This window comes from Oryctolagus cuniculus, chromosome 7 (genome assembly GCF_964237555.1).
Source record: "Oryctolagus cuniculus chromosome 7, mOryCun1.1, whole genome shotgun sequence".
NCBI classification, from domain to species: domain Eukaryota; kingdom Metazoa; phylum Chordata; class Mammalia; order Lagomorpha; family Leporidae; genus Oryctolagus; species Oryctolagus cuniculus.
The window spans coordinates 38,253,596-38,267,289 of NC_091438.1; the positions used below are offsets into that span (position 1 = coordinate 38,253,596).

The 13,694-nt window shown below is 44.4% G+C and overlaps 1 protein-coding gene across 1 annotated transcript in view; it reads left to right on the top strand.

Moving 5' to 3' along the window:
* Positions 1-3,936: 3,936 nt before the first annotated feature.
* The window catches only part of SLAMF1 (signaling lymphocytic activation molecule family member 1), a 37,839-nt gene continuing 28,081 nt past the window's right edge, over positions 3,937-13,694 (top strand). Inside the window, exons 1-2 of the mRNA XM_002715225.5 lie at positions 3,937-4,155; positions 13,211-13,549. Coding sequence (XP_002715271.1) covers positions 4,080-4,155; positions 13,211-13,549 — 415 coding nt within the window. The 5' untranslated portion in view covers positions 3,937-4,079. The remainder of the gene's footprint in view (positions 4,156-13,210; positions 13,550-13,694) is intronic.

Sequence of the window (13,694 nt, forward strand, 5' to 3'; positions counted from 1 at the left end):
GCCGACGCCCTTTGCATCTTTCTGTGTTCTTTCTGTTTTTCTCTTATAAAAGTACTTTCACTGAATTTAGGAACTACGCTAATCCACTCAGGGAGCTCTCATATGGATCCTTGCCTGAGTTACATCTGAAAGAGCTTAGATCCAGATAAGACCACATTCTGAGATTCAAGGTGGACAGAAATTTGGGGAGGGGACATAATGCAACCTACTACAGGGCCTGACAACCTCCATCTAATCTTTCTATAACCCTTATTCAATGCAGACTTCTATTAATGTTTAGATTGTGTGGAGCAGTGGTCCGCTCCGCGGCTCACTAGGCCAATCCTCTGCCTGTGGCGCCAGCACTCCGGATTCTAGTCCCAGTTGGGGCGCTGGATTCTGTGCCGGTTGCTCCTCTTCCAGTCCAGCTCTCTGCTGTGGCCAGGGAGCACAGTGGAGGATGGCCCAGGTCCTTGGGCCCTGCACCCACATGGGAGACCAGGAGGAAGCACCTGGCTCCTGGCTTTGGATTGGCACAGCACGCCAGCCGTAGTGGCCACTTGGGGGGTGAACCAACAGAAAAAGGAAGACCTTTCTCTCTGTCTCTCTCTCTCTCTCTCTCACTGTCTAACTCTGCCTGTCAAAAAAAATAGATGTGTGGAGCAGCAAAGTCATTTGGATGAATATCCAGCATTAGTTCAATGTGTGCCTGTGCAGAGAGAATGACAGGGAACAGAGTGCAGACACTCCACATGAAGGCTAGCAAAGGACTCATTATATAGGTAAGAGGAAGGGCAAACTACACAAGTGTCGTTGCCTATCTTTAGGAGAGAGAGGCTTGACCTAAGTAGACTGGAGCTTGCAGTCCAGTAACTGTGTGGTCTAAAGAGAGAAAACACTAGTCTTGAAGTCAAACTGGCTCATTGGTTGTGCATTAATAATATGAGGTTAATACTAAGATTCCCATCAAGATGTTCAAGTATGAAACTTCATTAGCACAAAGGAGCATAGTATGGTCTTGTCTCACCAAATATGCTTTCAAAAAGTAGAATAAACATGTATCAACAACATGGGGTCCACTCTGTCTCGATGCTGTCTTTCAGTTGAGTGCCTCTGTGGTCTATATGAAAGCCTTATGGGACAAGTCCTGTGGGAATTTGGGATCTCAATAATCTCATGTCATTTAGTTATATTCCAACTGCTATTTTATAAATAGTGAGAGTATACTACTCAACCCACCACTTGTATTCTCAGTTATTGTGTTCTTGTAAATAATTAATAACCAGGTCTCTGAAAAATATTGTATGCATACCTACACATATAACATAGCTTATTATAAATTTTACTTATATAAAAGATGTATAATACATTACTTACAAAGTACAACTTATTGTGTGTGTATGTGTGTGTATTTAAGATTTACTTGTTTATTTGAAAAACAGAGCAACAGAGTTCACTCCCCAAATGCTGCAATAGCCAGGACTGGATCACGCCAAATCCAGGAACCTGGAACTCCTTCCCATGTGGGTTGCAGGAACCCACATACTTGGGCCATCATCAGCTGCCTCTCAGGTACATTAGCAGGAAGCTGGTAGGAAGCATAGGGTAGCAGGTTCTCTAATGAGGTCCTCTGATAGAGGAGATGAGCATCCCAGGCATCAGCTTAACCCTCTGTGCCACAACACCTGCTCTCCAATTTGTTGTACATTAATAAAATGTACATCTCCTTTTTTTTTTTTTTATAGGCAGAGTGGACAGTGAGAGAGAGAGAGACAGAGAAAAGGTCTTCCTTTTTCGTCGGTTCACTCCCCAAATGGCTTCAACAGCCAGAGCTGCACCGATCCGAAGGCAGGAGCCAGGTGCTTCCTCCTGGTCTCCCATGGGGTGCAGGGCCCAAGCACTTGGGCCATCCTCCACTGCCTTCCCGGGCCACAGCAGAGAGCTGGACTGGAAGAGGAGCAACCGGGACAGGATCCGGTGCCCCGACCGGGGTTAGAACCCCGGGGTGCCGGCGCCACAGGCAGAGGATTAGCCTATTGAGCTGCAGTGCCAGCCACATCTCCTCTTTTAAATTTCATATCTTCTAATGATTTTCACAGAATTTCTGTATTTATATTGGCCTAACTCAAACCATAGGCAACCTTTGATAAGAGCTGATGAATGTAGTTACAATGTGAATGTTGGTAAAATGTCCTCTTCTATTTTTTTAAAGATTTTTTATTTATTTATTTGACAGAGTTACAGACAATGAGAGACAGAGAGAAAGGCCATCCTTCCGTTGGTTCACTCCCCAAATGGCTTCAACAGCCAGAGCTGCACCGATCTGAAGGCAGGAGCCAGGTGCTTCTTCCTGGTCTCCCACGCGGGTGCAGGGGCCAAGCACTTGGGCCATCCTCCACTGCACTCCCTGGCCACAGCAGAGAGCTGGACTGGAAGAGGAGCAACCAGGACTAGAACAGGCACCCATATGACAGAGGATTAACCTAGTGTGACATGGCACAGGCTCCAAAATGTCCTTTTTTAAGTTAAAGAAATGTGAGACAATAAAGAAATGTGTTGGAACATCACTTGTTCATTAGTGACACTGACAAATCAGATGACAGTTTTTGAATACTAAGAAAATATTTTCCCTGTTTTTTTTTTTTTTTACATCATCTTCAACATAAGGGCTATAGTCACGGCACATGTTTCCCTGTCACTTTTCACATCTAGACAGTATTATAATAAATGAAAGCTCCGGCTTATATTGTTTACTGATTTCCATGGTATAAATCCCCATGTCTGATTCCAGGCTCCCAACATGATGTCGTTGAATGAAGAGCTGGGAAGAGAGTCGCAGCAGCATCCATGACCTAGTAACTTACTTCCACCACAAAGAGACACTAGCTTTAACAATAGTAACTTCATAAAATAATTAGTAAGTATTGAGTAATTAGAGGGTTTTATTCCCTCCATTTTAAACATAATTTATTCAGTGTAAGTTTGTGTAAATACATGTATCTTAATAATGGCCGTGTTTATCAATCAGCTCACAGTTTCCTGAAAATATAATAATTGGCTTTCATGAGTTGATCTGTACTGGCTCTATCGCAAGATAGAGTGTCGTGCTGTGGGAACCATGGTTGGCTACTGGGTGAAGAAGGAAGGGGAACGGTGAGAATAAAGAGCAAGTTCCCACATATAACCAATTCTTATCACCCTGATCCCCTTGGAGAGGCCAATAGGAGAGTGTCTTTGACCTTTAAGGTGGGTTCCAATTATGCTGACCTGGCCTTCCAAAGCCTCCTTGAGAGCACTGGTGGTAACAGCGTCTTCCCGTGTTCTATTCTCATAGCTCAACTCAGAACAGCACAGGGTCTCCTCCACCAATTCTAGCCATTTCTCTTCAATGAAAAGCCACACATTCCAAAATAAAGGTAACTCCCCAAAGCATGGCACAGGGCTCACTATATTCCAGCACATTGTATCCACAGGGAAACTGGATTTCTGCCAAGAAATCCACACCCCCACCCCCCACCCCACCTCTCTGTGCCTGTGGCACCAGGGCTGGAGTGCAGGCAGAAGTGTTCTCTGAGATTATAGGGCAAATGCATAGGAAGAGTTCTATCAGTTCAATAAAATTCAGTCATCTAAGTTGAGCTTGGAGCTGGCACATTTGAGGCTTGGCTTGACGAAACTCCCTCTTTTCTTTGCACTCTTAGAAGAGTTGTCAGAGGGAACTGCTCAGAGAAGTCATGACATCCATTTCCTGGAGACAGCGAAGGAGAGTAGGAAGGGAGCCCATTTCAACCCCACTCGGGGGTTTGGCCGGGATGACTACACAACCCTTTTCCCGGCTCCAGTAATGTAAGTGCCTGACTCGTACGTGTTTCTTGAGAACAAAAAGTGACTTCAGGCCTGAAGAGAGATGAGCAATCCTCGAGACACAGGCAGAAAAAGTCCCAAGTGAGACAGGAAGCTAGTTCAGGAACCTGCTGGCTGCTGATGTGTAAACTAGACAGCAGAGGCAGCACTGCTGACACGCAGCCCGCTTCTGCTGCCGTGCCTGCGAGCGGCCGCCGGGCTCCCGGCCAGGCCCCCTTCCCTCTCCTCGCTGGCTGATGGATACCAAGGGGTACTTCTCCTGGAGCCTCCTGCTGGTCCTGTCCCTGGCTTTTGGACTGAGCTACGTAGCGGGTGAGTGTTCTTCTGTTTAGGGGTTTGAGTCCCACAGCTAGCTGCTGGGGACCAGCATAGCCTTGTGGATGGAGAGAAGGCATAGGGGCTGGGGACTGTGGGTCAGCTGCCTCTTCCTTAGGGACTGGCTGTGAGTTTTGACTGCCTCTTTAAGGAGGAAGGACCATTATGAGTTCCTGGGCCCTTGGGTTCCCTGCCTTAACCTCATCAACCCTAGTTTCCAAGGAAACCAGGAGCTCCTAGCCAAAGGCATCTGTCACACTCAAAACCAGCCTCTCATCACAAGAGGTTCTCACCGGGGTCCTATCCAAGCGGGTTGATTTTGCATGACTACCCTTCGGCAAGACCCAGGCTTTGGGGGACAGATCCCTAGGATATGATTTGTCTGAATGCTTACATATACAAGCACACAAACCAGAATCTGGCCCAACAAAAAGCAAGGGCTACAGTGAGAAGAAAGGGTAAGAAGTGAAAACCCCAGGCCTTTGGTTGAGAACAAAAACAGTGGCCTCAGTGTGGTCATACTGGTGGCTACTTTCTTGGAAGAGAAGCTTCCAAAGCAACAGAAGGGGGTAATATTGGGATTTCTGAACCCAAGGCTGGTTACAGTATGTGGGAAATGCAAATTGAAAGCCCTCAGGGTCAGAGTGGCTTCAGCAGTAGAGCCAGATGGCAGCTGAAACTTTGGAGCTGGGCTTGTCTGCCTCTCAAGGCAAACTATTTTTTTCTGCTTAGTAGTTTCAGGGCTTGAGATTAAAAAAAAAAAATGCCAAACAAGAAAATAGACATTAGGCTGTTGGCATGAGGAGGAGAAGGATCTCCTGCCTACACCCCTGCGACTTAAGTTAGACTTTGGGAGGCAACCTGGAATAGAGGAGGCATTAGAGAAAGGGGCAGGGGGAAACCCTGAGGCCCAGGGTGTTTTTGGGGTTTTCAAGACCACAGATCCATCATAGACTTTGGCAGGAAAAGCCCCGGGATCTATGAGGGATGCAGGGAAGCCGTGTGTGGGATCTACCTCGTGCCAGTCTCCCAGGTAAAGAGGCCTTTCCATGGCCTCACTCTCTTGCAGAATCAACAAAATCAGAGTTCTTACTTGTGGGATCTAGAAAAGGGACAACTGAACACAGGGCTCAGAAGGCCACACTGGACCACTTAGAGTGATCACAGGGAGAGCCAAGCTTCCCTTGTTGTACCTCATTTGTGACTTAGGTTTTTGGCATGCTTGTGTGTGACTGTAAGGAATGATGGATTGTCCTAGCGGTTGGATTTTCTGTCTCCATGCTTATTTGAATGGTCAAGTCAGTTACACTGGTCAGTCCAGCTCAAGGTATTTCTCATACAGCTTACAGCGGCTCTGGAGGTAGTTGGTGAGGGAGAAATGGCCCAGCCCCAGAAGGCGTGTCTGCTCAATTGGCTGCTGCTCCTTCACTTGTGTTCCATCTTCTGAAATGTATACAAAATTTTTTCAGTCTTTCTCTTCAAATATGCACCCTTTTGTGAAACCCCAATAAAACCCAGACGGAAACACTTTGCAAATGGGACAGGTCAGTCATGACAGATTTACCCAACCAAGGTTTGATTCTTGTAAAATCAGCAACACTCTCCTTTCCATCTCTGCTCAGCTCAACTTCCAATTCCCAGTCAAAATCATAAAAGCCTAAAAATTCACATGTCCCCTTCCCAGCTCCCACCAAGGAAATTTTTCTTAGAAGATTTTATTTTTAGAGCAGGTTTAGGTTGACAGCAAATGTAGCAGAAGGCAGAGGTTTCCTAAAACCCTCTGCCCCACACAGACAGAGCCTCTTCTGTTATCCATACCTCCTACTATGGTGGTACATTTGTTAAACTTGATAAACCCAAAAAAGATTTTTTCCTTTTTCCATGCAGGACTTCCTCATCCTCTTCACATACAGGGGCTAAGAGGTGAGAAGCAAGCATACAGTTCTAGCCTTGACCTGACCTTGTGTGTTTAATGGTCCATTGTATTCCAGGATGTTGATCTAGGTGCTTGTAGTTCCCAAAAGCTTTCCTACTGTGACATCTAAACTAACTCCAGGACTGGAGTGGAAATCAGAACACCAGGACATTTTGGTTTTATCCATAGATGGACTTTGGGTGATATCTTTTAAGCAGCTATCTATTAAGAAAACATGATATGGTAAGCATTGTACAAAGTGTGGAGAAAGCAAATAGAATGATCACAGCCACTGCCTAGCCCCTGGCACAGTTGTTTGTATGTGAAAGTGCATCCAGAAATGTTTGTTGAAAGAAGAATGTTAGTACACATTTCATATTTGCTATGTACCGGGCACTGTTCTAAGTGCTTTGTGTGTATCTGTCATTTACGTCTCACACCAATGCTATGAGATGTATTATCATTATTACCATTACAAATTTATAAAAAAGGGAGGAGAGGTATGGAGTAATTTAACAGTTTCTCCATGCTCATACAACCTGACACCGGAGATCTCAATGAATGAAACTGGAGAACATTATGCCTGGAAAGCGGGGATGATGCTGAAATTTGCATCCAGCTCTCATGGTATAAGTTAGAATATGCGTTCTATAATTGAACTGTGTGAGTTGGATTGAATTACACGGAAGTATAGCATTCTCAAATGGTGAGAAATGTTGATAAAAATTATAGATTGTGGAGAGCATTTAAGAAATATTTTATCTAGAATTTGGAAAGTGGGTAGAGATTTTTTTCACCATGCCAGTTTTCACTTGATTTTTTAAGCTAACCTGTTTATTATAAGAATATAATGTTCGTCTATAAAACTTTAACAATATGTGAAGTGAAGACTCATCTCCCTTCCATGCCCCTTGCTGAAGGCAACCACTGCTACCAGTTTCTTATGTGTCTTTCTAGATATGTGAGTAGGTCTAGTAGGTTGGATTTTTATGGGACTTGCAAAAGAGTATTCTACCTGAAGGTACAAGTGCAGAGGTGAAGGATTGTAGGGGTTGAGGGGGAAAAGCAAGAGATTCGTTGTACCAAAAACTTAGAGGTCATAGCTAATATGCTTCCATCTCTTCACCCAGAAAGTGGGGAAAGGGGTTCCCATTATTTCCCCCCATACTATACCTTTTAGGGATGTTATAAAGACAAAGTCAAATACATAATTATTGTAGAAAGAGGAGAATTATATTTCTGTGTTGTCATTTATCCACTTATCCATTCATTCATCTCATTCTGTTTTGCTCATCAACTTGGGCTGCAGGATTTACTAAGCTCATGCTTTGTCCCAGGTGAGTATTAGGGATACAACAGTGAATAAAACAGACACAGTCCATACTCTTAGAAGCTTGTAGAATGGAGTAAAGGTGACAGACCTTGAATCAGAGTTAGAAAGGTGATAAATGATGTGAGAGAGAGATGCAAAGTGCTTTGAGAGCATGAGGCAGAAAAACCAAATCTGTGCTAGCAGTCAGAGAAGTCTTCCCTAAGAAAGAGGTGTGGAGGGTGGAAGGTGTCAGCCAGGCAGATAAAGGGTGGTTATAGGCTTTCACGCTGGGGAATAATAAGCACAGATAGTCTAAGAAAAGATCCAGCACTCCCAGTAGCATCAAGGAATGGGAATAGGAGTTTGACTGATTGGGCTTTAGTTTATTTATTTGTTTATTTTGAAAGGCAGAGAGAGAGAGAGAGAGAGAGAGAGAGCGAGGTCTTCCATCCACTGGCTCACTCCTTAAATGTCTGCAATAGCCAGAGCTGGGCCAGGCCAAAGCCAGGAGTCTGGATTTCCATCTGGGTCTTCCACATGGTAGCAGTTACTCAAGTACTTGAGCCATTGTTTGCTGCCTCATAGGCTGCTCATTAGTAAGAAACAGGAATTGGAAGTACAGTCAGGATTGAAATTGAAATTGGAGTTTAAAAAGTGACTGAGACAAGTTATCTTTTTCTTTCTAGACCTCCATTTACTGTAAGAACAATTGGAGTCAGTAAGTCCGGTCTCTTCTCTACCTCAAAGAAAGGCAGTAAAAAGTTTGCTAAAAGTACATGTGAAGTATCAGAACCAGGTCTCTCTGCCCCCTCAAAAGTTATCATTAGGTAGAATCCCAGCTTGTGGAAGGGATGGCTAAATTCTACTAATGTCAGGCCAATATCCATGGTCCCCTGTGAATCACTCTACTTTCTAAGTAGAATTACCCATGAAGGAAAGTGAGTTGGTGGCAACAGCTCTAAATGTTTCCTCCCCAACTCTCAGTAAACAGGGGCTGACTGAATCACAGGGCCCCTGGAAAACACTTATCAGACAGTCAGACGTTTCAGGAGCAAGGACTCCACTTGACGAGGTTGATGAGCCACTTTCAAGTCCCCATTGATTTTTCCACTTGCGCTGAGGTGGGGATGATCTCAAGTACCCCCTGCAGACCTGGCCACTCACACACTCTGGTGTTACATCATCATTCTTTGTGTGGGTTGAGGGGTGATAGGGTCTCCAGTCTTGATGAATTTTGATTCCACTCCCTATGTGCGCAAACCTCTCAGCCTTTCCTTCTTATCTTCCCCCTCCTTTTTCTTTCCCTCTGTCTCTTTATATTTTCTTTCTTTCATTCATTTATTTTTGGCTACATCATACTCCATCTTGTATCTTCTTTCTCCCTTCCTCCAATTCCAAGTTCGGAAAGCAACTGTGGTTCAAAGAAAGAGCCTGCAGGTTTAGGTAGGGAGAAAGGGCACGTGGGAGATTTGTGGGAGGGTGAAGGGTTATGGTCTGAGAATCAGAATAATTTTCATTCTTTTTTTCTCCATGTCAAAATTAGGCTTGAAAAAAAGCTATCAAAGGGGTTCTTAATCTTGTTCTGAATCTCAGATGCTTCCGAGAGATAACACTGACAGATACACTCCCAGTAAAATGTGCCTGTGCTGATACACACAATTTTTGGTACACAAGTGCAGGGATCCACACTTGCACGTGACTCTAGACTTTCTCTTACTCCTTTATAGAGAGAAGTTAGGTTCAGAATTCAAGAGTTCACTTTCTTGGGCACTATGCCTACAATTCAGACATGTGACAATCAGAGAGCCACATCACCAGACAGTCAAAGTGTGGATTAGAAAGTCCAAAGTCTTCCCTATTATCTATGTAAAAATAATAATGACTACTGTAACATCCCTTAACTCATCAAACAACAGAGAGCACTTTAGTTTAAGGAAGATGTATTAACACTATTTAACAAAGCAAATGTTTTATTCCTTTTTCACTTTTCTTTAGCAAGTATGTATTTAGCATTCCAATCCTGATTTTAACTCAAGTAGATTACTTTTTCTTTTTTCCCAATCACTGAATCTCATATTAGTTGGGCCCTTTATTTGACAGTGTTGGGATTTTAGGGCATTTTGTTATCAAGAACATTTTGGCCAGTTTGGTCAGTTTTCTCCTATCCCATCTTAGCCCCAAGTATAATGTGGAAGGTCTTTTCTCAGTAGCTATCTTACCTAAGTAGACGGTTTTATTTAGCTCCTCTGCTTTCTTATCAACCAGAACAATCTATGCTCGCTGTCTGAGTCATGGGCCCCTTCTTTTACAAACACTAGATTATGGTTAAGTTCAGTTATATACATAATAGGTAAAACTAAATAAGAGATTTTAGAAAAGTAATACAGTTTTCAGCATTTGTAGGCTGAACAGATATTTATTAAAAGCCTCTTAAACACCAAGTCATATTGTTTTTTGTTTGTTTTTTTGTTTGTTTTGTTTTTGTTTTTGACAGGCAGAGTGGACAGTGAGAGAGAGAGAGACAGAGAGAAAGGTCTTCCTTTTGCCGTTGGTTCACCCTCCAATGGCCGCCGCGGCCGGCGCACCGCACTGATCCGAAGGCAGGAGCCAGGTGCTTCTCCTGGTCTCCCATGGGGTGCAGGGCCCAAGGACCTGGGCCATCCTCCACTGCACTCCCGGGCCACAGCAGAGGGCTGGCCTGGAAGAGGGGCAACCGGGACAGAATCCGGCGCCCCGACCGGGACTAGAACCCGGTGTGCCGGTGCCGCAAGGCGGAGGTTTAGCCTCGTGAGCCGCGGTGCCGGCCAAGTCATATTGTGAGACTTACAGACAAAACAGCAAGTGAAATGAAACTCTTCTTGAGGGATTTGCATTCTAGTTGGAAATATAAAAATAAACAAATACACATTATTACATCAGGCATTGATTAGTTCAATAAAGGGGAGGCTATTTTGTACAATTATTGGAGAAAATCTCTCAGAGGGCATAGTTTTTTGAGCAGAAACTTAAAATAAACTGGGAAATGAAATATCCATGCATGTACAGGAAGAGATTTCCAAAGAGAGGAAGAGAAAATTGCAAAGCTTTGAGATATAAATGTTCTTGATGGGACCTGGGAGCCAATGTGACCACAGGGCAATGAGCAAAAGCAGGAAATGGATTTGGAGTGGTGCCAGGGACAGGGTGCAAGGGGGTTCTGAACCTGTATATTTCGAGGACTATGGAGTTTATTATACGAATGCCAGAAGACTCTGGAAGTTTAAAAGCAGAAGGAAGACAAGACTCAGGCATGGCTTTAAAGGTTCTACTTTGTCTGTTGTATGGATGCAGCGAAGTCAGTTAAAGACAGCGCTTGTTCCCCAGGCCTACAATGATGTGATAGAAAAAAAAGGTGCAGAGTGCTCAGATGCCAGAAGTCCATTTAAATTGAGGGTCAACAGGACTTCCTGTTAGACTGAAGTAGAGTGTGGAGAAGGAAAAGAGTCTGGAGTGCTTGCAATGAAAAAGAAGCTGGCTGAGGTCTAATGTTTGCAGAAGGGGCTGTGGAGTCAGGAGTTCATTTGCTGAGAAGTTTCAGATGCCCTCAGACCTCCAAGTACTGATCAATGAAAGCACTCGGGAGTAGAGCGAAGGGTCTGGGTAGGAAACATAACTCTGTAAACATTCCAGAATATTCCAAACTGTGCTACTGGGTGAGAAACACAATGAGTGTAGAAAAAGAAAAGAACTGTGAGTACCTAGCCCTGGGATGCACCAATATTTAGAGAGCTGAGAGCAGAAGGTCTTCACCAAGGAAATAGAAAAGGCAGAACAAATGAAGTAGAAGGAAAATCAGAAGAGTGTGGTGTTCCAGGAGCCAAATGAAGACAGTACTCCTAGGAGGGAGCGATGAGCCGTCAAGAGCTTCCAAGAAAGCGAGTCAGATAATGGTGGAGAATTGACCTGGCTACATGGAGAAGACAGACACTAACCTTGATAGGGGTGGCTCCAGTGAGTAGCAGAGAACACCTGCTTGGAATGGAGACAAGGAAATGTGGGTCAGAAAACGGGAACAGAAAGTAGAAATAAACATTAAAGGCCCTTCTATACAGAAAAACAGAGGGGAGAGTGTTTGGTGCAGCTGTTAAGACTCCACTGAGATGCCCACATGGCATCCTGAGAGGTAGCAGATGATGGCTGAAGTGGTTGAGTCCCTGCCCCTCCCGTGAGAGACCCTGGGCTTCAGCCCAGCCCAGTCACAGGCAATTGAGATGTCAACCAGCAGATGGATGATTCCTGTCTCTGTCTCTTGGATGTCAGTGTGTGTGCACCTCTCAAAAAAAATGAAAATAAAGAAAGAAAAATTTAAAAAATTGAAAACAGAGCAATGAGGAGGTCACTGGAGATGGATCTGGGATCAGGAAAGGTATTTCTAAGAGAGGGGAATTACATATCTGTGTGTTGAATGCAGATGGAAACATGCCAGTAGGAAAGTGACAATGCAAGGGAAGGGGCGATTGCACAATCAAAGCCTTGAGCTGGGAAGAGCTCCAGCAGGGAAGGTCCCGGCATTCAGTGGGGATGGAGACCTTCCTTCCAGTGAGGTGGGCTGCTTTGGGGTGGTACAAGCAGAAATTCTCTTTTTATTTCCTCAGTTTTTATTTTCAGTCAGATCAAAAGCAAGACCATCAGCTACAAGAAGTGGGAGCAAGGCAGGTTGTGGGTTTGAGCAGAAAGGAGGTGTTAAATAATCAGCAGAGGATCCCTTATGGTGGTTTGAAAGGTTTTCAGGGTTTGTGGGTGTGATTTTCCCAATCTTTGTTGGTTCAGCTTTTTTTGAAAAAATAAAATAATATCTCACCCTTGGTAGTTTTAATTATCTCAGGGGTTTTTGGAGAGCAAGAATGGCACACCTTGAAAAAACTGAGCTCAACATCTTCCCAACTCTTCCCTCAGGTTTCTATTTACCTCATCTGAGATGATGCTTCCTTCACTGTGGTCCTCTGGGCTTCTGAGTTCAGAATCATTGTTGGTTGCTTCTCTTCCTTCACTCGGTACACCCAATGGTGATGAGAACCCTGGCAGGGGCACCAGCAGGCCTGGGTGCTAGTCCTGACTCTGCCACTCACCAGCTACGTATCTTTAAGGCACTCATTCAACTTTTCTGTGCTTTTTTGAGTTCCTCAACAATGCACATGAATCCATAGAAACCCAATGCTTGTGTAGGTGGCTCACGGCACTAGGGGCTTTGGGTGAAGAAAGATGAAATTCAGCCCACACACCACGCACCAAGTCTGCCCCTTGGCACAGAACCACACCTCCCTGCGGGGAGAAAGCACCTTCTTCTTCTTCTTTTTTTTGGAAATGAATAATGTTTTATTTCTTTAAAGCTTTTATTTAATGAATGCAAATTTAATAGGTACAACTTTAGGAATATAGTGGTTCTTTCCTCCATACCTGCCCTCCCACCCCTACTCCCTTCCCACCACCTACTCTCCCATCCCATTCTTAAGATTCATTTTTAATTTAACTTTATATACAGAGGACCAACTCTATGCTAAGTTAAGATTTCAACAGTTTGCACCCACACACACACACACAACAATACACATGAATCCATAGAAACCCAGTGTATTAGGCCATGTGAAGATTTTTATGGGGAATTTTTAAATATGGGTAATGCAGTGAGGGCCTTTGTGGGAACTGTAGACCCCTAAGAATCTGGCCACACCAGGGATAGCCCCAAGAGGAAGTAAGAGATACCCTAGTTTGTCATTCCTGATGCGCAGACTTAATGTGATCCTCGGAGGGCTCCATGATAAAGCATTCTCTCCTCGCTCCCACAGGTAGGGGCGTGATGGACTGCCCCAAGAGCGTCCAGCAGTTGGGAAGCAATATTTTGCTGCCTCTGACAAATGAAAGGATAAATAAGAGCATGAACAAAAGCATTCGCATTGTTGTCACCGTGGCAAAATCACCAGAGAGCAGCGTCAAGAGGAAAATCGTGTCTCTGGATCTGTCTGAAGGGGGCTCTCCAGAATACGTAGAGGATGGTTATCGGTTTCATCCAGAAGACCTGAAACTGGGCCTCTTGGAAAGCAGGAAGGAGCATGAGGGATGGTACTTTCTGAGCCTGGAAGAAAACACTTCAGTCCAGCAATTTTGTGTGCAGCTAAGTCTTTATGGTAATGATGGGGACTTCCCCAATCCAGACTGGAGGGCCAACCAGGTCCCCCGTCCAAGAATACAGGCCTTTCTCAGAAGCAAAGGGTGTTCAGAATTAGAAGAAACTTGAGAGATCATCTAGTCTGGGGGTGTCAAAACTGTGCT